The 23821-nt window shown below is 40.7% G+C and overlaps 1 protein-coding gene across 1 annotated transcript in view; it reads right to left on the bottom strand.

The window, feature by feature from the left end:
- Nucleotides 1-2022: 2022 nt before the first annotated feature.
- elp2 (elongator acetyltransferase complex subunit 2) overlaps nt 2023-23821 on the bottom strand; it is a 128450-nt gene continuing 106651 nt past the window's right edge. Inside the window, exons 19-22 of the mRNA XM_073054234.1 lie at nt 18815-18936; nt 14206-14345; nt 11297-11410; nt 2023-2624 (exon numbers count right to left, since the gene is read on the bottom strand). Coding sequence (XP_072910335.1) covers nt 2468-2624; nt 11297-11410; nt 14206-14345; nt 18815-18936 — 533 coding nt within the window. The 3' untranslated portion in view covers nt 2023-2467. The remainder of the gene's footprint in view (nt 2625-11296; nt 11411-14205; nt 14346-18814; nt 18937-23821) is intronic.

Here is a 23821-nt window from a genome sequence, read left to right as displayed (position 1 = left end):
AAATAATTAGAAAGTGTTGGAAATGTGGGACTCTGATGACAGCAATTGTACTGCATGAAAACAACCAAATTGTTGGTAACAGCTACAGTGATTCTGGATCATTATCCATTTGCTTGATGAATTTCAGAGTTTTATTTACACTGCAGACATAGTTTTCAAAAGACATTTTTTGGCCTCCTTTAAATAGACATGTACTTACTCGTGTGTGTCTCATTTTGCTGCATGTGAATGCAAGTGAAACCAGAAATGTTCAAGATCAAAATCAAGAAAAATAGTGATATTTTATTCAGTTATAATAGATTTTCTTTCTTAGACTACCTATTGCACCTTGCTCCATCACGGAAGCAACATGATCAATTATTTTGAATGTTGCTAAGGAAAATGATTCATCTTTTAAGTATTACCATGATATTGTTTAAAATACAATTTGTAATTGTGTGTCTGTATATGAGCAGGCAGGCAAAGATTTCCAATTTAAATACAACTTCTGGATCTGGCATTGCAGAGATAGGAGGACATAAAACAAAGAGACTGATATATACATATATATAGACGGAGGTAAGAGAGACAGAAACTATGAGCTACAGAGGTATATAGAAAGAAAGAGGCAGAGACAGAAACAGTGTGATGGGCATAGAGCAAATAGAAAGCTAGAAAGAGAGCAACACAGACAAAATGCTGCAGGAACTCAGGAGAGGCAGCATCTATGGAAAACAGTAGTCGATGTTTCGGGCCGAATCCCTTCAGGAGGACTGGAGAAAAACCTGAAAGCAAAGAGCTGGCAAGTTGATTGGTGAAAGAGGGTAAAGGGAATAGAAAATAGAGAAAGGCTGGGTCAGTTGGGGGTCATTACCCGAAGTTCAAGAAATCAATGTTCATGCCATCAGGTTAGAGGCTACCCAAACGGAATATAAGGTGGTGTTCCTCCATCCAAAGCGTGGCCTCAACATGACAGTGGAGGAGGCCATGGACGGATGTGTCAGAATGGGAATGGGATGTGGAATTAAAACGGGCGGCTACTGGGAAATCCCGCTTGTTCTGGCTGATGGAAAATAGGTGCTCGGCGAAGTGGTCTCCAAATCTACGTCGTGTCTCACCGACGTACAGGAGGCCACACCGGAAGCACAGAATAGGGCCCTGGATAGGAGTGAGGGAGGAGGTGTCGGGGCAGATGTAGCACTTGTTCTCTTGCAAGGATAAGTGCCAGGAGAGAGATCAGTGGGGAGGGACAAATGGACAAGGGAGGTGTATAGGAAGAGATCCCTGCTGAAAGCAGAATGTGGTAAGGAAGGAAAGATGTGCTTGGTGGCAGAAGTTTCGGATAATTATGTGCTGGTCACAGAGGCTAGTGGAGTGGTAGGTGAGGACAAGAGAAACCCTATCCCTGGTAGGGTAGCAGGAAGATGGGGTAAGATGTGTGTGAAATGGAAGGGATGCGGTTGAGGGCAGCTTTGATGGTGGAGGAAGGGAAGCCCCTTTCTTTGAAAAAGGAAGACATCTCTTCCATTCTTCTTTCGCTGTCAGTTTATATCCCTATTGTGTGGATACCCCTACACATCACACTTTCTGCACAAGGGAAACTTTTTGTTTTCATTATTTCAAATGCTTTATTAGAGAAGACAAGTTTAGGAACACTGTTGTACTCAATTTTAGAAAACATCTGATGATGACAACAAATAAAAAAAACTCATTGTATACAGGGCTTTTACTAATTTTCAGCATTGGTAACCCCATTCATGCTAATGGGGTCTCAGTTTTTCCAGCAGCCGACTCTGGATTTTAAATATATCCAGTACTGGACAGAGTGGTTGACTGTATTCTCTGTGCAACTGTTGCTGCAAATGAGATTTTGTATCACACAAATAAACAAGGCACAAGAAGGGAAAAGTACTGCGGATAGAAAATCTAATTTGCTGATGGTACTAAAATCTGAACCAGCTATCTGAGGAAGTTATCTTAGATCCTCTATATTTTTGTTATTAAAATACTATTGTCAATAAATACCTGGAAATATCAAATCTTTACTCAATTGATTTATTGAACTCACCAGGTCAAGCATGATCTGTGGAGGTCAGCCTTTCGGGCTGAGACCCTACGCCACAACTGAGGAGTGTAAATAGGAGATAGCTATCATGTAAAGGTGAGGGCAAGGGGCGGATAGGCAGATGGGACCAAGTAATGGTACATAGTTTCTGCTCTCCTCCACAAAACCCATGACAGGAGGTCGTACAGTGGCAAAACTGTGTAACGTTTTTGAGTCATACAAGTTGTAAGCAAATGGTCCAAAACTCTGTACAATACTTCTCCATATGTTCATTTAAATAGCTGCATGTTAAATAAATGTTCCTTTGCAATCACTTTACTTGGGCACCAGATACAGGTTTCCAGACATTAGAACATATTTTCATTATTTGCTGGCATTTTCCCACTTAGCTAGCTGGATGCAAGAAATCCTTATTAAGGTTTGCTAAAGTGATGATCTATTAATATTGAAAATATTGAGACCATGATCAGCACCACAACTTGCTAGCTGTAACCAGTCACTGCTATCTTCATCTTTACAACCTGCTCGCCCCACATGTGGTCTCCAACGCAGTCGCTTCACTGTTAGAGTGTGGCATTGTCTGATACCATGGCAGTTAAGGAATATAAGGAATAAGAAAACAAGTTAATGAAGTCTGTAAGGTTCTTGGAATTATGAGTAACTTCCCCTATTCACACCAAGTCAGGACGCTTCAATTCAGTGGTGTCAACTGTGAAAGACAGACTTGGCAAGAATAGAGTAATCAGTCTTTAACAGTGTGACAATTTATAATTCCATTTGCAAGTTACTCCATATCAAACCCCAGCTTGAATACATAATCAATTCTCACAAAACTATGGCACTTCTACAAAGTTATATTACTTTTTGAAGATTCAGAACTCCAGAAATGACAGGAGGGTTGATTTATTTACCTTAATTATACTCCCAGTAATATATTCTAAGAATTTGTGTTGAATAGAGGCCAATCAGCAATCGGAATCATGAGCAGCTCACTTAGGTTTGCTGATTGTGTATGCAGCAGCTTGGTTTTCAAACAGCGATTGGGATTGACTGGCAAGAACAAATAAAACTAAGGCAGGGCCATGTGGGGCGGTCATTGCTGGAGGGGACAGTGTGACAGTGATTATTTGAGGCTTTAGTTCTTCGAAGCTTCAGCAAGGAGAGGCGGGTGTGAGAAAAGGTGAAAAAACTGTGGGTAGATATTTTTCCAGTTTGTTTCCTTCTTTATATTTGCAGTTAGAAGAGTAGGGATGTCAGGCAAGATATTTGAATGCTCCTCTTGTGGGATGTGGGAAGGCACAGAGCCCTCCAGTGACCCTGACGGCTACAACTGCAAGAACTGCATCCAGTTGTAGCATCTAACTCTGCATGTTAAAGAGTGAAGCTGGAACTGGATGAACTCAGGATCATTCGGTTAAACAGCCAGTACAGAGTACCCCTGTGGCCATCTCTCTCAACAACTTGTGTATCACTTTGGACACTGTTGGTGGGTATGACTTAGCAGAGGGAAGTCACAGCGATCAGGTTTCTGGCACTGAGTCTGGCTCTGTGTCTCAGAATGGAAGTGGGGGAGTGTGGTGATAGGGAGTTCGATAGTTTGAGAAACACCAAAGGAGATTCTATGGATGAGAACGAGATTCCTGGACGGTATGTTGCCTACTGGATTGAGTCCTCAGCATTCTTCAGTGGGACTTCAGAATGATCCATGTAGCTACCAATGACATAGGTAGGAAGATTGACAAGGTTCTGCACACAGTGTTCAGGATGTTAGGTGCTAAGTTAAAGGACAGAACCTCCAGGCTTGTGATCTCAGGATTGCTACCCATGCCACGTGTTAGTGAGGCCAGAAATAGGAAGGTCATACAGTTTAACATGTAGCTAAGGAGTTGGGATAGGAAGAAGGGCATCAGAATATTGGATCATTGGGCTCTCTTCCAGGGAAGGTGGGACCAGTGCAGAAGAGGTGGCTTGCAGCTGAACGAGAAGGGGACTAACATCCTAGCGAGAAGGTTTGCTAGTGCTGCACAGGGGGTTTAACCTAGTTGCAGGGGGATGGAAACCAGAGTGCCAGAACAGACAGTGGACAGGTTGTGGAGGCAGATATTAAAACCTCAGACAAAGTCAGGAATCAAAAGGTTGAGCATAGTGCAACTAATGTTCTAAGTCGTGTATATTTCAATACAAGAGGTATTGTAGGAAAGGAAGATGAGCTCAGGGCACAGATCAACACATGGAATATTAATAGTGTAGCCATTGGTGAGACTTGGTTACAGAGAGGACAGGACTGATAATATTCCAGAGTTCTGTTGTTGTAGACCAGACAAAGCAGGAGGGATTAAAGGGCAAGAAGTGTCATTACTAGTCAGGGAAAATGTTACAGCAATGTTCACTCAGAATAGACTGGAGAACTCATCTAGTACGGCGTTATAGATGGAACTGACAATAAAAAATGGTATGACCAAGTTAATGGGGCTATATTGTAGACCACCCAACAGTTCACGGGATTTAGAGGAACAAATCTGTAGAGAGATTGCAGACCATTGCAAGAGATGTAAGGCTGTTATAAATAGGTGATTTTAACTTTCTACACATTGACTGAAACTGCCATACTGTAAAAGGACTAGATGGGATAGACTGTCAAATGCATTCAAGGAAGTATCCATATTCAGTACACGGAAGTACAAATAAAAGAATGTGCGATACTTGTTCTATTAGAGAATGAGACAGAGCAGGTGACAAAAGTTAGCGTGGGGGAACACTGCATCAAGTGATCGTAATGCCATTAGTTTCAATCTAAATATGGAAAAAGGTAGGACTGATCCATGGGTTGAGATTCTAAATTGGAGAAAGGACAATTTTGATGTTATCAGAAAAGATCTGGCAAGTGTGGATTAGCACAGACTCATGACCCTCTGGCTAAAGAAATTCCTCATGATCTCTTTTCTCTAGGGACATCCTTCTATTCTGAGGTTGTACCATCTGGTCCTAGACTCTCACACTACAGGAAACAACCTCTCAACATCCACCCTATCTAGGCATTTCAAAAGTCAACAAGATTCCTCTCCCCTGCCCCATCATTTGTCTAAACTCCAGTAAGTACAGGTCCAGAGCCATCAAATGCTCCCCTGTTAACCCTTTCATTCCCAGGATCATTCTCTAAACCCTCTCCAATGCCAGCATATCTTTTCTCTAATAAGGGGCCCAAACTGTTCACAATACTCCAAGTTCAATCTGAGACTTAAAACGCCTCAGCATGACATCCTTGTTTTTATATTCTAGTCAAAATGAATGCATCTGCCTTCCTTACCACCGACTCAATCTGTAAGTTAACCTTCAGGGAATCCTACACCCCTGATTTCTGAATTTTCTCCCCACTTACACCTTTATTCTTTCTACCACTTCTTTAACAATTCTCCTTATCTTTCTAAGTCCTTCTGCAGACTCACTGCTTCCTCAACACTACCTGCCCCTCTACCTGTCTTTGTATTGTCCGCAAACTTGGCCACAAAGCCATAACCCTCTCTTTTGCATTTCTGTGTCTTATTTCAGATTTTTGTCAACCATCAGAGTTAGGAAGAGGAAAGGTGAGAGTAGAAGGAATATCATTACATGTTTAATGAACTGCAACCTATTTTCACAAGCTAGATTTGGCCGCATGTACTCTGCACATTAAGTAACAGTGCAAACTACAAGCTTTAAAAAGCAAGTTCAGTTACTCTGTACACCACTGGAGCGATGAAGTCATGCAGACAAGAACAGACGCTTTAGCCCATTGAGCACCTGTGCACATTAACCAAAATTGTTAAGGGAAACAGAGAAATGGCAGAAGAATTTAATGAGTACTTTAGATCTGTTTTCACTAAGGAAGACACAAGCAATCTCCCAGATGTATGGATGGGCCAAGGACATAGGGTAACAGAGGATATGAAACAGATTGACATTCGGAAGGAAACGGTGATGAGAAGACTGATGGGACTGAAGGCTGACAAATCCCCAGGTCCAGATGGTCTGCACCCTAGGGTACTAAAGGAGGTGGCCCTGGAAATTGTGGATGCATTGGTAATCATTTTCCAATGTTCCTTAGATTCAGGATCAGTTCCTGAGGATTGGAGAATGGCTAATGTTATCCCACTTTTTAAGAAAGGAGGGAGGGAGAAAACAGAGAACTATCGACCTGTCAGCCTGACATCGGTGGTGGGAAAGATGCTAGAGTCCATTATTAAGGATGAACTAGTGGCATATCTAGATAGCAGTGATAGGATTGGGCCGAGCCAGCATGGATTTACCAAGGGTAAATCATGCTTAACTAATCTGTTGGAGTTTTTCGAGGATGTAACCAGGAAGTTAGACGGGGGAGATCCAGTGGATGTAGTGTACCTCGATTTTCAGAAGGCATTTGATAAGGTCCCACATAGAAGATTGGTGGGTAAAATCAAAGCTCAGGGCATCGGGGGGAAGGCATTGACATGGATAGAAAACTGGTTGGCAGACAGAAAGCAAAGGGTAGCGGTGAATGGGTGTTTCTCGGAATGGCAGGTGGTGACTTGTGGGGTGCCACAGGGCTCAGTATTGGGACCTAAGCTGTTTACGATTTACGTTAACAATTTGGATGAAGGCATAGAAAATAACATCAGCAAATTTGCTGATGATACTAAGCTGGGTGGCAGTGTGACATGTGATGAGGATGTTAGGAGAATTCAGGGTGACTTGGATAGGCTGGGTGAGTGGGCAGATACTTGGCAGATGGCGTTTAATGTGAATAAGTGTGAGGATATCCACTTTGGGAGTAAGAACAGGAAGGCAGATTATTATCTGAATGGTGTAGAGTTGGGTAAGGGAGAAATACAAAGAGATCTAGGAGTCCTTGTACATCAGTCACTGAAGGTGAATGAGCAAGTGCAGCAGGCAGTGAAGAAGGCTAATGGAATGTTGGCCTTTATTACAAAGGGAATTGAATACAAGAGCAAGGAAATCCTCTTGCATTTGTACAGAGCCCTGGTGAGACCACACCTGGAGTATTGTGTACAGTTTTGGTCTCCAAGGTTAAGGAAGGACATCCTGGCTGTAGAGGAAGTGCAGCGTAGATTCACGAGGTTAATTCCTGGGATGTCTGGACTGTCTTACGCAGAGAGGTTAGAGAGACTGGGCTTGTACACGCTGGAATTAAGGAGATTGAGAGGGGATCTGATTGAAACATATAAGATTATTAAGGGATTGGACAAGATAGAGGCAGGAAATATGTTCCAGATGCTGGGAGAGTCCAGTACCAGAGGGCATGGTTTGAGAATAAGGGGTAGGTCATTTAGGACAGAGTTAAGGAAAAACTTCTTCTCCCAGAGAGTTGTAGGGGTCTGGAATGCACTGCCTTGGAAGGTAGTGGAGGCCAATTCTCTGGATGCTTTCAAGAAGGAGCTAGATAGGTATCTTATGGATAGGGGAATCAAGGGATATGGGGACAAGGCAGGAACCGGGTATTGATAGTAATTGATCAGCCATGATTTCAAAATGGCGGTGCAGGCTCGAAGGGCCGAATGGTCTACTTCTGCACCTATTGTCTATTGTCTAAAATTAATAGATTCATTTTTCAATTTTGCCACATTTCCATCAACTGCTCCAGATTCCACAACTGCCCTATTTGCACGAGGGCAATTTACAGTAATCAATTATATACCAACTGCATGTCAGGAGAAAATCTGGGTATGCCGCAAAAACGTACACTGCCACATGCACCCTCTACAAAGACAAAGACAAATAATCTTATTTAGACAAGTCTGATTCAACAACTGCCTCCTCCAAAAATTATTCCACTTAAGGAAGGAAGAAAATATTACAAGCAGAAACAATGGATCATTCAGTTCTTCAATTTTAGTATTACCGAAAAACTCACTAATCTGGATTAATTATACTAATCATCCTAGTCACTGATATCTGTAATTCAAAGGGCCACCGCACTCTGCTTGAAAAAAGCTTGTCTTATCTGATCATTGAATGACCAATTGATTAGTAAGAGCATCAAGGGTTACTGGGAGAAGGCAGAAGAATGGAGGTGAGAGGGATAATAATTCAGCCATAATGGAATAGTGGAGCAGACTTGATGGGCTGAATGGCCTAATTCCACTCCTAAGTTTTATGGTCTTTATTGTCAAACCAAGCAGTGAATCTTGGCTCTAGACCACCAAACCACGGGAAGAATCATCTCTTAATTTACACTGAAAACCCTCATAATTTTGTCTTACATATTTTAATCGGTGGGACTATGTGAGAGTAAGCATTTGGCACGGACTAGAAGGGGCAAGATGGCCTGTTTCCGTGCTATAATTGTTATATGGTTATAATAGTATCACTTTCTCATTCCCTGAAATTCCAGGTAGTATAGAAAGATTTGCTTATTTCCCCTCAGAGAACAAATCTACCATCACAGGAAATCAACTTTGTCAGTTTCAAAGAGCTCACTCTCTCCTCATTCTGTTATCTTCACTGAATGTATTTAAAAGAATCCAGAATTCACAGAAGTGCCATCCTTCAATCATATTACTCAGGAAAATCCTCCTTTGCTAGCCACAGTCTAGAACAAGTCTTGGAAATAGTTAAAATCATTTTGGTAATGATCCACTTAAGAGCTCTCATCACAAAAAATATAAAATCCTGCCATCATAAAAAAGAAAACTGGCTTAAGTTTGATTTAGAGTTCAGTTTGGAGAAAAGTGGTGTTAGTAAGTTTGAAGACAACGCCAAAACGCCAACATTTATAGTATAGTTGACAATGAAGAAGGTTCTCAAGATCACAATAGAATCCAGACCAACTTAGAAAGCTGGCCAAGGACTGGCAGATGAGATTAAAATTGGACAAGAGTTTTGCTCTGGCAAATATGTCTTAATCAGCATGGACAAGTTGGATGGCAAGGCCTGTTTCCATGCTGTATAACTCTTATGATTCTTTGGAAGATTTATCCATTACTTGGTTGATGGTTGATACAGTGGTTGATTGTTTCTACAGAGAAGATAAAAAAATTTGTTTAAAATATAATCAATACTAACAAGGTACTGAAACAGGAGAACTGTAATTAGCATTACCCATAAATCCACAAATATACGTCCAAGCACGTTACTTCTTAAATGGACTCTGACATTCAAATTGAGAATTTTCAAAGTGAACTTGTTTAAAATGTAATGATACAGTTTGCGAAGCCATTTATGCTGATGAGTAACAATGAGTACTATTGTGTAACTTATTTCAAAACAGTTTCGTTGCACAGTTGAATCAGCAAACAGCAGTTAAACTATTGACTTAAATCTATGGATATAATAGTAAAATTAACTTTAAAGCAGCAGTTATTTTCAATAGGTTATTTGAGAGTTTGGTTGAGAGTTTGGTTGAGAGTTTGGGGGGCGAACATAAGTGGAGATGTGGAGAAAGCGAACCAGCTGAACAACTTCTTCAACAGGTTCGACAGCTCAATCTCATCCTCACCGCAGAAATCCACACCAGGCTTACTTCCCTCACAGGAAAATAGCCACTCACAGGAGACCTTGCCCATGCCCAGGATTACGGCTGCACAGGTGGAAGGTCAACTGAGGAAGATCTGTACCAGCAAGGCGGCTGGACCGGATGGAGTTTCCCCACGATTACTGAGGGCCTGTGCGACTGAGCTGGGAGAACCACTACAGCGCATCTTCAACATGAGCCTGGAGCAGAGAAGAGTACCCAGACAGTGGAAAACATCCTGTATTGTCCCGGTACCGAAGAAACCACAACCAAAGGAGTTGAATGACTTCAGACCTGTTGTCTTGACGTCGCACGTGATGAAGACCATGGAGCGGCTGATAATACAGAATCTGAGGCCACAAACCAGGCACGCCCAGGATCCTCTTCAGTTTGCGTATAAGGAGAAGGTGGGAGTGGAGGATGCTATCATGTATTTGCTGCACAAATCACTCTCTCACCTAGATGGGGCCAGTTGTGCTGTGAGGATTACATTCCTTGACTTCTCTAGTGCCTTTAACACCATCCATCCCAAGATCTTAAGGCACAAACTAACGGAGATGGGAGTAGACTCTCACATGGTGGATTGGATAGTGGACTACTTGACAGATAGACCTCAGTATGTGCGGTTGGGAGACTGTAGGTCTGACACGGTGGTCAGCAGCACAGGAGCGCCGCAGGGAACCGTACTCTCTCCGGTCCTGTTCACCCTGTACACATCAGACTTCCAGTATAACTCGGAGTCCTGCCATGTGCAGAAGTTCGCTGATGACACGGCCATAGTGGGGTGTGTCAGGAATGGACAGGAGGAGGAGTATAGGAAACTGATACAGGACTTTGTGATATGGTGCAACTCAAACTACCTGCGTCTCAATATCACCAAGACCAAGGAGATGGTGGTGGACTTTAGGAGATCTAGGCCTCATATGGAGCCAGTGATCATTAATGGAGAATGTGTGGAGCAGGTTAAGACCTACAAGTATCTGGGAGTACAGTTAGACGAGAAGCTAGACTGGACTGCCAACACAGATGCCTTGTGCAGGAAGGCACAGAGTCGACTGTACTTCCTAAGAAGGTTGGCGTCATTCAATGTCTGTAGTGAGATGCTGAAGATGTTCTATAGGTCAGTTGTGGAGAGCGCCCTCTTCTTTGTGGTGGCGTGTTGGGGAGGAAGCATTAAGAAGAGGGACGCCTCACGTCTTAATAAGCTGGTAAGGAAGGCGGGCTCTGTCGTGGGCAAAGTACTGGAGAGTTTAACATCGGTAGCTGAGCGATGGGCGCTGAGTAGGCTACGGTCAATTATGGATAACTCTGAACATCCTCTACATAGCACCATCCAGAGACAGAGAAGCAGTTTCAGCGACAGGTTACTATCGATGCAATGCTCCTCAGACAGGATGAAGAGGTCAATACTCCCCAATGCCATTAGGCTTTACAATTCAACCGCCAGGACTTAAGAACTTTTTAAAAGCTATTATTAATGCTTTTTGAGATAGTGATTTAGATGCATATCATATTTTTTACTGAGTTAAGTATTGTATGTTATTAGTTTTGCTACAACAAGTGTATGGGACATTGGAAAAAAAGTTGAATTTCCCCATGGGGATGAATAAAGTATCTATCTATCTATCTATCTATCTATATCAATCCAATTTCAATCATAGATTTCCAATTAAACCAAGTATTTTCAACTTCTTTCCACTGGAATGGAACAATAGCATTGTATTTATATCTAGGTTAACTATAGTATTATTTCACACAAAGGATACGATTTGTCGAGTTTCACACATTTAACCCAGTCAGCATTTGCCGATGGATTTGCATTTGGCTTCCACTTATATAATGATATGTTTCCACAATCGAAACCTACTGCAAGAATATAGCTGCCACAGAAAAAGAAAATCTGACTTTACAATAGGCAAAGAAAACGTTGTCAATTCTACTTTCACCAAACATTATTAAGACATGCTAATTCAAAAATATTTACCAAGATATAATGAAAAACGAATGATACTGACCCAAAAATGATCAATTATCTGCCTCTACTACACATTTGTATATTGTATAATTAAAACAAGCTGTCATAATGTGACTATGATTGATTAGGAGATATAAAAGTTGTGGACACAGGTCAGCACATCACACCACAGAAACCAACCTCCTCCCCAAGGACTCTATCTACACTTCTCACTGCCTCGGCAATGCAGCCAATATCATCAAGGCCGCTGCCCACCCACGACATTCTCTCTTCTCCCTACTCCCATTCGGCAAAAGATAGAAAAGCCTGAAATCACATACCACCGGGCTCAAGGACAGCTTCTATCCTGCTGTAGAAGACTTCTGAATGGCTTTCTAGTATAATAAGATGGACTATTGACGATCTACCTCATTATGGCCTTGGATCTTATTGGGCCTTCTCTGTAACTGTAACACTTTGTTCTGTATTTTTCTTCAGTACTGATGAACTGAAATGTATTGAATTGGTTTATTATTCTCATATGCACTGAGGTTCAGTGAAAAACTGGTCTTGCACACCGTCTGTACAGATAATTTCTTTACAACAGTGCATTGAAGTAGTTTAAGGAAAAAACAATAACAGAAAGCAGAATCAACTACAGAGGTGAGGCCAGTTTCCGTGACATGCTGAGCTCTGTTCACAGTTGCCTGCAATTTTTTGCAATCATGGACATAGTAGTTGCCATACCAAGTTGTATTGCATCTGGAAGAATATTTTCTAAGGTGCATTGATAAAAATAAGTAAGGGTCCAAGGGAATGTGCCAAATTCCTTTAGCTTCTGGAGGAAGTAGAGGTGCTGGTGAGATTTCTTTCCCATGGCATCTATGTGGTTTTACCAGGACAGGCTATTGGTAATGTTCTCACCTAGGAACTTAAAGCTATCAACCTTCTCAACATCAGCACTTCTGATGTACGCAGAAGTATGTACATCAACCGCAACCCCCCCCACTTCCTGAAGTCAATGTGTACAGTGCCAATAAGAAGTATTTGACACCCCCCCCCCCAGAAGTTTTCATGTATCATTGTTATACAACTCTGAATCACAGTGGATTTAATTTGGCCATATTCTTTCTATTTCATGATGATTAACTTAAATGTACTCCAAGGGATATTCGGTGACTTGGAAATTTTCTTGTATCCATCTCCTGACATGTGCTTTTCAACAATCTTTTTGCAGAGTTGCTTGGAGTGTTTGTTTGCCTTCATGGTGTAGTTTTTGCCAAGACACTGACCCACCAGCAGTTGGACCTTCGAGATACAGGTGTATTTTTACTATAATCATTTGAAACAGCTTGACTGCACACAGGTCTCCAAAAACAGTTCTCTATTTAACTAATTATTGACTTTGAAAACCAACTGGCTGCACCAGTGATGATTTGCTTTGTCATATTTAAGGGGGGTGAATACTTATGCAATCAATTATTGTGTGTTTTATATTGGTAGTTAATCTGAATCACTTTGTAAAGATCTGTTTTCACTTTGACACAAAAGAGTTGTCTTCTGTTGAGCAGTGTTGAGAAAAGCCAAATTAAATCCACTGTGATTCAAGGTTGTAAAACAATAAAACATGAAAACTTCTGGGGGGAGGGGGTGAATACTTTTACACTGAAGGAAAGGCAACTGTCATAACACCATGTCTCTAGACTCATTTTCTTTACTCCAACTCATTGTTATTAATTGTAATGAAATAAATTAATGGTATGCAAAGTTTTTCCACTGTAACTCAGTATATGTGACAATAATAAACCAATTTAACAATTTAAACAGAATTCTTTGGAAATCAGATCAAAGTCAAATAACTGTTCTTGTCCTAATGAACAAACAATTAACATGTTTAGACTACAGTCTTCTGTCTTACTGCTAAGGCATGCATGTTTAGTATAAATCACTGCAAAATTTATTGCCACTCAGCAGGATTAGACACTTATTTTCACTAGTAAAAACAGAATCTAACTGAGAGAACAAAAGGAACAACATTTGAAGCCAAGCTGAAAATTCCCACATTTTTTCACACTGTTATCAGTTGAACCAGAAGTTGTTATTAATTAAAATCTTGGCTGCACTGAACATTGTGGTGCCCTGTTTCCAAAGTCAGTCCGCACAATTATAAGACTTTACAATGACAGTCAATAGCCTTCCTACCCTGAAGGTGCTTTCCTGTTTTCTACCATGAAGATGAATATCCAACACAGTAAAATATTTTAAGCACCAGACAGAAGATGAAAATTTTGCAAATTTTCTATTCCTTCTGTTATGCCACAGTAGAAGTACACTTATTGCATTTAATTCCTCAGAATTACTAAAAAATTTGTGCAAATGATTAACTTGTCAATAACAAATCAACCTGATTTGTAAACTGAAGGACCATATGAAATGTGATTTGAAAGGGGGTTAATTTTTCAGGGAAATTTGAGATGAATTTGATACAAAACACTCAAGACAAAACAAGTGCACGTTACATAATTTTTGAGCAGACAGAATTGAATTAAATAAAAAAAATGCTGGACTGATGAAATGAAAATAACCTTTGTATTCCTTTAGCAGTTAAAGAAGAAATTTATATGTAACCCTGATATGAAAGTCAAAGACAGTTATCACAATTGCACTTTTTCTTCATAACTTGACTGATTGAGTGCAAAATCACATCAACTTAATACATACCTCCCATCTGGACTTGTAACAGGACCGAAGCTGACAGCTGTCACTGCATCCCCTGCATCCAACACTGATGAACAGGGCTTTACAATACCAGGGCTTCCTTCAATTCTTCCAGCTAGATCCACATCACCCCATACAACCAACTAGCAAGCAAAGTGGAGACCAAACTAATTACTGAAAGGACCAGGAGAACATTCCAGTAATAACTAACAATTTTAAAGCGTGTAGCACAGAAAAAGATTCTTAATATTAGTAAACTAACACTTAGGCGATGATAAATGAACATTTACTGAACTTTGCCTTCAGTAATATTTGCTGAATTGAGGACATTGTGTAAAACAAAAATATAAAGACTTGAAAAAGCAAATTCTGAGTGACTCGGCAGCCCAGGCAACATCTATGGAAAACAGAACAGTCTATGTTTCGAGTCAAGACCCTTCGGCAGGCCTGGAGAAAAAAAGAGGAGGGGTAGAGTTTAAATTTGGGATGGGGGAGCGTAGGGAGAAACACAAGGTATTAGGTGGAACCAGGAGAAGGAAGAAAAGATCTGGAAAGTTAATTGGTGAAAGAGATACAGGGCTGGAGAAGGGAGAATTTGATAGGACAGAAGACCACAAAAGAAAGTGGGGAGGAGCACCAGAGGGATGTGATGGGCAGGCTTGGAGATAAGGTGAGAGAGGAAAAAGGATACGGGGAATAGTGAAGGAGGTGGGAGTGGCATTACCAGAAGTTCGAGAAATCAATATTCATGCCATCAGGTTGGAGGCTACCCAGACAGAATACAAGGTGTTGTTCCTCCAACAACAGTGGAGGAGGCCATGGATAGACATATCGGAATGGAAATGGGAAGTGGAATTCAAAGGCCACTAGGAGTTGCCGTTTGTTCTGGCAGATGGAACGTAGGTGCTTGGCAAAGCAGTCTCCCAATCTATGCTGGGTCTCACTGATATACAGGAGGCCACACAGGGATCATCAGACACAGTATATGACCCCGACAGACTCACAGGTGAAGTGTCACCTCATCTGGAAGGACTGTTTAGCGGCTAACAGACTGGTGCAAAGCCAACAACCTGTCTCTGAATGTGAACAAAAGAGATGATGGTTGATTTCAGGAGGGCACGGAACGACCATTCCCCGCGGAACATTGACGGCTCCTCGATAGAGATCGTTAAGAGCACCAAATTTCTTGGTGTTCACCTGGTGGAGAGTTTCACCTGGTCCCTCAACACCAGCTCCATAGCAAAGAAAGCCCAGCAGTGCCTCTACTTTCTGCGAAGGCTGAGGAAAGTCTATCTCCCAACCCCCCATCCTCATCACATTCTACAGGGGTTGTATTGAGCGCATCCTGAGCAGCTGCATCACTGCCTGTTTCGGAAATTGCACCATCTCGGATCGCAAGACCCTGCAGCGGATAGTGAGGTCAGCTGAGAAGATCATCAGGGTCTCTCTTCCCGCCATTACGGACGTTTACACTAAACGCTGCATCCGCAAAGCAAACAGCATTATGAAGGACCCCACGCACCCCTCATACACACTCTTCTCCCTCCTGCTCTGAAGCATTCGGGCTCTCACGACCAGACTATGTAACACTTTCTTCCCCCAAGCCATCAAACTCCTCAATACCCAGAGTCCGGACTGACACCAACTTACTGCCCTCTACTGTACCTATTGTCTTCTTTATTATTTATTGTAATGCCTGCACTGTTTTGTGCACTTTATGCAGTCCTGGGTCGGACTGTAGACTAGTGTAGATTTTTTCTGTGTTGCTTTCACGTAGTTCAGTGTGGTTTTTGCACTGTTTCATGTAGTACCATGGTCCTGAAAAACCTTGTCTCGTTTTTACTGTGTACTGTACCAGCTGTTATGGTCGAAACGACAATAAGAAGTGACTTGACTTGAATGGCTGTGTGGGAGGAGTGGTAGGGACAGGTGTAGCATTTGTTCCACTTGCAAGGATAAGTGCCAGGAGGGAGATCAATGGGAAGGGATGAATGCACAAATATATGACTGACTTCGGGGTAATATACCATGTCCGGTGCTCCCGGTGTGGCCTACTGTATATCTACAAGACCAAACATAGATTGGGAGACCACTTTGCTGAGCATCTATGCTCTATCCATCAGAAAAAGTGGGATCTCCCAGTGGTCACCCATTTTAATTCCACTTCCCATTCCCATATGTCTATCCATGGCCTCCTCTACTGTCGCGATGAGGCCAAATTCAGGTTAGAGGAACAAAACATATTCCATCTAGGCAGCCTGCAACCCGATGGCATGAACATTGATTTCTTGAACTTCTGGAGACTCCCGTCTCCATTCTCCATCCCCCTTTTCCCTCTCTCACCTTATCTCCTTGCCTGCCCATCGCCTCCCTCTGGTGCTCTTCCTCACCATTTCTTTCTTCCATGGCCTTCTGTCTTTTCCTATAAGACTCACCCTTTCTCCAGGCCTGTATCTCTTTCAGCAATCAATTTCCCAGCTCTTTACTTTACTCCCCCTTTTCGGTTTCACCTATCACCTTGTGTTTTTCCCTCCTCTCCCCCCACCTTTTAACTCTACACCTGACTCTTACTTTTCTCCAGTTCTGCTGAAGGATCTCGGCCCAAAACGTTGACTGTTCTCTTTTCCAATAGATGCTGCCTGGCCTGCGGAGTTCCTTCAGCATTTTGTGTGTGTTGCTTGGATTTCCAGCATCTGCAGATTTTCTCTTGTTTAAGACTCGAAAAGGCTATTTTTGTCAGTTTGGGTGGTCTCTAAATTCAGCTAACTACTAATCATTCTTGAATTAAGAATAATCGACATATGTGTAAATTTAAAGTTTAATCTTTGATGTGCTTTGCAAAAAAATGGTTTAAATTGTAGACATGATTTACTGTTCCACTAAAAACTGAGATTTCCCTAATTTTCTCTTAATCTGTGTTCTTGCTACACAAATTGAACAGAACTAAATTCAATTCTGTAACTACACTTAAGGTTAGAAATATCACATGATGCAATACCAAAATGATAACGAGTCTGAAAAGAGCCACCTCTTGTGATCTTGAAAGGGGACTAATCAATCAAACTACTTCTTCCTGGATAACGTTCACATTCTCAAGCACAGTCACAGCTGACCTTTTCAGATGAGCATCAAGCATTCAATCTTAATCTCAATTCAAAGCTTGTAAAGAGTGGAGATTAACAATTAGACTATCTACCAATGAAATATCAATAACTTGAAACATTAACACTGCTTTCCTCGCCACAGAAGCTGCCTCAACTATCAGTTACTTCCAGCATTTCTTGTTTTTATTTCAGACTTCGGGCATATTTAGTTTTTGACTTTTCAATCAGAATATCCTGCCTATGGTCATTTAACCACATAGTTTTAGACAATAAGCCAAGTGAGACACTAATTGTGTGGATGGGGGATCTTTGTGATAATGGTGACACAGAAGATAAGGGAGAGATGAGCAGTCTTGCTTTACATTCCTTCAATCATTTGTGCTGATCACAAGCTGGCATTAATATGACAGGTTGTCTGGTGTTGCCGATTGATCTGAGGCTGCTCGGACCACCTGCTGTCTGTTGTCAAATGCTGCTTTTCTGTTGGGGGTAGCTGATCTTGCCTTCCCCCTATGATCACCATCTGAAGGATAAAGAGTATAATAAACTGGGAATTGAGAAGTTCATATAAAATCTTAGTTGCATTTGAAAAGGCTATTGGGGAGCAACTTGTACTTGACAGCAGTACTGCTCACTTATTCCATCACCTTGTTAACACTTGGGAGGAGATGGGATCAGGTAACAATTGGTCACGTTCAGGTTTACACCATTTATCTGTGTATTGGACAGCATTTCATCAGCTAATTCATTTAATCAAACTAGTTCGTCTGTTCTTCTCCTTACCAAACTCAGCAAAATTCAACATCAACGAAAAGCATTTTACAAAACTATTTATTTATTATCAACTTGAACGCTGTAACTTGGCAACTCCAAGATTGATTCTGAACCCCAATACTGTCTGTGTGACTTTTATACATTCTTCCTGTGACCCTGCGGGATTCCCCCAGGTGTACAAATTTTCTCATTCATCCTAAAGACTTGCTGGTTGGTAGGTTACACTGGCTACTGTAAATTGTCTCTAATATAGGCAAGAAGAATCAGTGAAGTGTTTCTGGACGTGTGTGAGAGAATGGGTTATGAGAAAATAAATGGAGGAATGGAATTGGTGGGATTACTCTGAATGCCAGCATAGACTTAATGGGCTGAATGAGTTCCTATTGTGTTATAAGTAAGACGTACAATAAAAGTACAAGAATGAAGTTAAAATACTTCATGTCATGCATTACCTGCACAGTTAGTATTTCAGGCTGATGACCTCATTTATTAATTTCACTCACTGGTTCCAAAATATTAAGCTGCGACATACAAACCTGTTCCGGATCTATGCCAATGATATTGTAGAGCTAGTTTTTAGAAGTATCACGGAAATTGCAGTATCCATGTACTCCTGTACTAACACACAACAACAATCCTTAGGCAAATGCTATTCAAAACTACTAATCTTCAGGTAGTACTTCTGCAAAAAAATCCTACTAATATCACTTAACAAACTTGCTCTAGCTACTCACCTTCTTGTCACGGCTGCCAGTGACAAAGTACTTGCTGTTGAAAGTCCAATCACAGGACCAAATAATTCGGCTGTGTATAGGTTTATTTTTATCACTGTGCGCAAAGAGGGAGAAAAAAGGATCTGAAAACAAACAACATAGATTATATAAAAGTCACCAATTCATTTCAAATAAACTCACTATGGACAACCACACTGCTGCAATCTCATGGCTTCCAGCCATCTCTCTCCAAGTGTCCAATGAGGTGGAGATGGAGCTTTTAACTAGCTGCACATCCTTGAGCTATCCTCAGTCAGCGCTCATGTACACCATTTCCAAATACTGTAAGCTTATTCATTTTGGGGATCTGGATTTGCTTGCAAGGCTAGTGCTTGTTGCCTTACTCTAAGTGCTCCTTGAGAAATTGGGAAGTGATGGTCACAACTGAATTACCTGCCTGACCCTTTCAGAGGCCTGTGTGTCTGGAATAACATTTTAACCAGCTGAAGTAAGGATGGCAGATTTCCTCCTCTGAAGGATAATACTTAACCAGATGGGCTTTTTGCAACAATCTGGTAGGTTTCTGGTCATCTGAGACAAGTTGTTTCAGATACTGGAAATCTGAAATAGAGAAAATGCTGGAAACACTCAAGGGGACGACAGTGTGAATGGAAAATTATGAAGTCATAGAGATCTGCAGCACAGACATGGGCATCTCAGTTCACCACATCCATGATGACCTCTTTAATCTGTCTGATCTTATTTGCTTTTATTGTGTCTGTATCTTTACATGGCCTGTCTATTTAAGTACCTGTCAAAATTAGTTTTTAACATGGTGATCATATCTGATTCAATCACACCTTTTGGCAACAAGCTCCAGAAATCAACCACTGTGTTTAAAAGAAATCCACTCAAATACCTTCTTAAGCCCTTTCCTCTCAATTTAAGCCATGTTATTTTAATACATATCCCCAGAAGCTTAATCTTTTTAAACTAAAGTAAGAATCAATAAAATTAAAGATGATTTAAAAATACTAAAATATAAGTAATTATCGTTAAACTGAAGCAAAATAGTTAAGAAAAAACATCCATCTTCCCTGCTTTGTATAGCTACAATCTCTATTGACATGAAAAAAGGGATTCAGATCCTATAACGGGTCTGCCTGCTGAGGAAACTGACAGGTGCTCCCTCATGCAATACTGGTGAATCAGAGCAATGTTGTCCAGCGATAAAGCTTATTGTCAGAACTGGTACAATTTGTCACTCATTCTGTCCTATTGTCAGTGCATGGCACTTCTGTGTGTCTATCCATTGCTATAAAAGCTACACCAAGCAAGATATCCTCCATGGCGTCAAAGCAGAAGAATTCAATGATTGGCCACTGCTTAAAGACCTCAAATTGCAAACAGCCAGAACTGTGAAACATTAGTAAATGCCATATTCCCTCAGTTATGAATATAACTGTGACATTCAGAAATATTGTTTAAATATTTTCAATCCTCAATCTATTTTTTACCTTGAATTTAAGCTTTCAGTTGAATTCTGTCAATTCAAATACACAACTGATTCTCTTGTTCAAACCAAAACTAGTAAAACTCACCATATGGTTAGCATATTAAAATAGAATGCCCTAATTTGCAAGCAAAGTATCTAATTTGCTTGAAATTACTACATCCATTTAAGTTATACAACTTTTATATGTTCCCATTCATACAGCAATATAATACATCTGTATTAGTCAGTTGGGGATAATGCACCACTGATTCTCTGTTTATTTCGAGCATGCAAATCGCATACAATGGAGTTGATGTTTCAAATTGTTGATAAGTGGGGCAAATGCACCCAAGCCAATGTCAGTGACTCTGATGTTTCAAGAGGACTCCTTGCATGAGATTTTAAGGGCATTTCATTTCCATAGAAGTTTTTCCCAAATAGCACAATGATAATACTCATTCAAAATCCAAGTTGTAAATGTCAATCCTTCCTAGCTGTATCAAATATTGATTTCTTCCTAGCTATATCAAATATTGATTTAATATTCATTAGCACTTAAAGCTGTGAGATGATGCATTAAAAGTTAAAGGGCAAAACACTAGGCAGATACAAAGCAGGCGCTGGAGGAGCTGAGCACCGTGATCAGCTGGCATGAAACAGTGCACCCTATCATAATGGGGGATTTCAACCAGGTCAGCTTGAAGAAGTCTCTGAACAACTACCATCAACATAATCATAGGAGTCAACACACATGACGAATGTTCGTTCTAAGGCAGGGATGGCCAACCTATAGTGCATCCGCCAAAAGTGACGCATTGGATGATTAGAAGTGGCGCATTGCACCCAGTGATAATAAAAAAAAGTAAGCCTACTCATGCAAAAAGTATTAACCAAAAACAGATTTGTAGGAAAAAAATCTATAACAAATTCAAGTAGCTTAGAGCTAGAAATGGGATTTACTGAGAATAAACCTAAAACTTAGCAATTATTTTTAGCGATTTTATTATTTCATGCACATCTTTTGGCAAATGTTATCTTCCTTCACACAAATCTGTTTTCAATTTAAAAAAATGTTCAATGAGTCAAACTAGGAAAGAAAGACTTTTGTTCTGCAGTTGTTCTATAATTGCTCAATACACATTTGATACTTGTTTGTTCCTGAGGCGCCAAGTGTCTGCACCAGCGGTGCGTCACAGGTTTTTGCCAGTCAGTTTACAATTGACACTCGTGCGCTACGGAGTTGTGCTTTGTTCGTCCTTTGTGAACATTTGCAGTTCTGTACTTCTTTGAAAATTAAGCCTTGTTTTTACATTCAGTTACCCATCACAGTGCAAAAGAAAATGAGCAAAAGGAAAGCATAAAGTGATAGTAAGCGTGAATTCAACGAACAGTGGGAAAGTGAGTTCTTATTTATAGCGAGTCTGTCAGGAAAACCATTGTGCACTGTTTGTGAAAAAACTTCCTCACATAATAGAAGACATGATCTTAATAAACACTATAAAACACAACATCAGACTGAAATAGAAGGAAAACTGAAGCTAGTGCTTGGGTCTGAGTTACGGAAAGAATATGTGATTAAGAAAAAGGAAGAAATCAAAAGAAGACAAAATATATTAAAAGTCTCATTAAGGTAAGTAATGTTCATCTTGTTTTTATATTAAATCAATATATCATGTAAAATGCTAAATATGTCTATATTAACATATTTTTACAGGAATTGAATGGGGGTACAAAAATTGTATGCAGCATCTGAACACATGCATGAAAAAATTGACGCATGGAATGTGAAAGGTTGGCCACCCCTGTTCTAAGGTGTGCGTGTGCACTCATCTTTTGCTCCTAGCACACAAAGTAATTCAAACTGCGCACAAAATGCTGTCACCCTCTACCTTACTGGCACGTTAAGTGTATTTCACAAACATGAAGGAAATCATATTTCCTTCATGCTCTCTGATGCAGACAGTGTTGACAAGGTGGATTTTGTGATGATTTGCCTGCAGATTTTAGAACTGGATCACTTGTACAGCTTTTACTGAAGAAATTATTGATTCACTATGTCGAAATCCAAAGAAATAAAGGACTTGAAGCACAAAACAGCTACTAGTTCATTTAAAGTGGAATGGCTTAATGAATCAGTAGAAACTGCTACACCGAAAACTCATGAGGTCACGAATGTGCAGCTATGGGAAATATTCATGTACAATACAGACACTGATGTTACCTACATGTATTGTTGCGATGCAAAAGTTGCTGAAGAATTAGCAAGTGGGAAGAAGTAGAGTGATATTTGGAAACTTGAATTTTTAAAGCATCATTTAGCAAGCAAATCACATATAGAGAGTATGCAAAAGTTCCAGCAAGAAAATCCTTCCTTACCCACTACAGGCCTGCTACACGTTTTGTGAGAGTGCAGATGAACAAGAAGGAAAACTATCAAACCCAGAGAAGATCAAAGTTCTTATGGAGAGTGTTTTGCTAGCTGTTAAAATGAATACCTTTATATGTAAAATTCAGTATGCACATGTTGCAGGCACTGGGCAAAAAAATTGCACAGTATAAGATTTTTCTACACTATGGTCATTATATATTAGAGGGAACATTGCACTTGACCACTGTTTTACCACCATCAAGAGCGATTACCATGTTATCCCATGCCCACACTTTGATAAGTCTAATCACCTGGCTATACTTCTACTCCTGGTGTCTACGCAGAGGCTAAAGACTACAGCATCAGTAGTCAGGATGAGAAAGGCACGTTTAAGGGAGGCAGAAAGGTGCTACAGAACTGCTTTCAGTTGGTGCACTGAACAATATTCAGGGACTCATCTTCAATTCTGAATGAATATGCCACAGTTGTTACCAACTTCATCAACACTTATGTGGATAAGTGTGTGCCTTTATGAACATAATGGACATACCCAAACCAAAAGCAGTGAATGAGCCCAGAGATTCATAGTCTGCTAAGGGCCAAAGCTATGGCATTCAAGACCAGTGATCGAGAACTATACAAGTCCAGGTATGACCTACAGAAGGCTATTTTAAGAGTGAGAAAACAATTCCAATTGAAGTTAGAGATGGAATGAGATGAACATCAGCTCTGGCAGGGTTTGGAGGTCATTACTTCCTACCAGCTGAAACCTAACATCATGAATGGCTGTGGGCATCACTCACAGATGAGCTAATGTCTTTTACTCATTCTTTGAAAGAAAAACTACACCTGTGTAAATTCTTAAAACATCTGATAACCCTGTGATTTCTGAATCGAAGGCCATGGTTCTCACTTGATTCAAAAGGCCAACAATAACACCAATGCCCAAGCTGAGCAGGGTGAGCTGCCTCAACTACTAAAGCCCGATTGCACCCACATCTACTGTGATGAAGTGCTCTGAGAGGCTGGTCATGGCCAGAACCAACTTCTGCCTGAGGAAGGACCTGCACCTGCTGCAATTTGCCTATCGCCACAATTGGTTTACATCAGATGCAATCTGACTGGTTCCCCACTTGGCCTTGGATCACCTGGACAATAGCAATAC

Source organism: Hemitrygon akajei, chromosome 8 (assembly GCF_048418815.1).
Source record: "Hemitrygon akajei chromosome 8, sHemAka1.3, whole genome shotgun sequence".
Taxonomy (NCBI): Eukaryota; Metazoa; Chordata; class Chondrichthyes; order Myliobatiformes; family Dasyatidae; genus Hemitrygon; species Hemitrygon akajei.
This window is presented reverse-complemented; position numbering and strand designations above follow the sequence as displayed.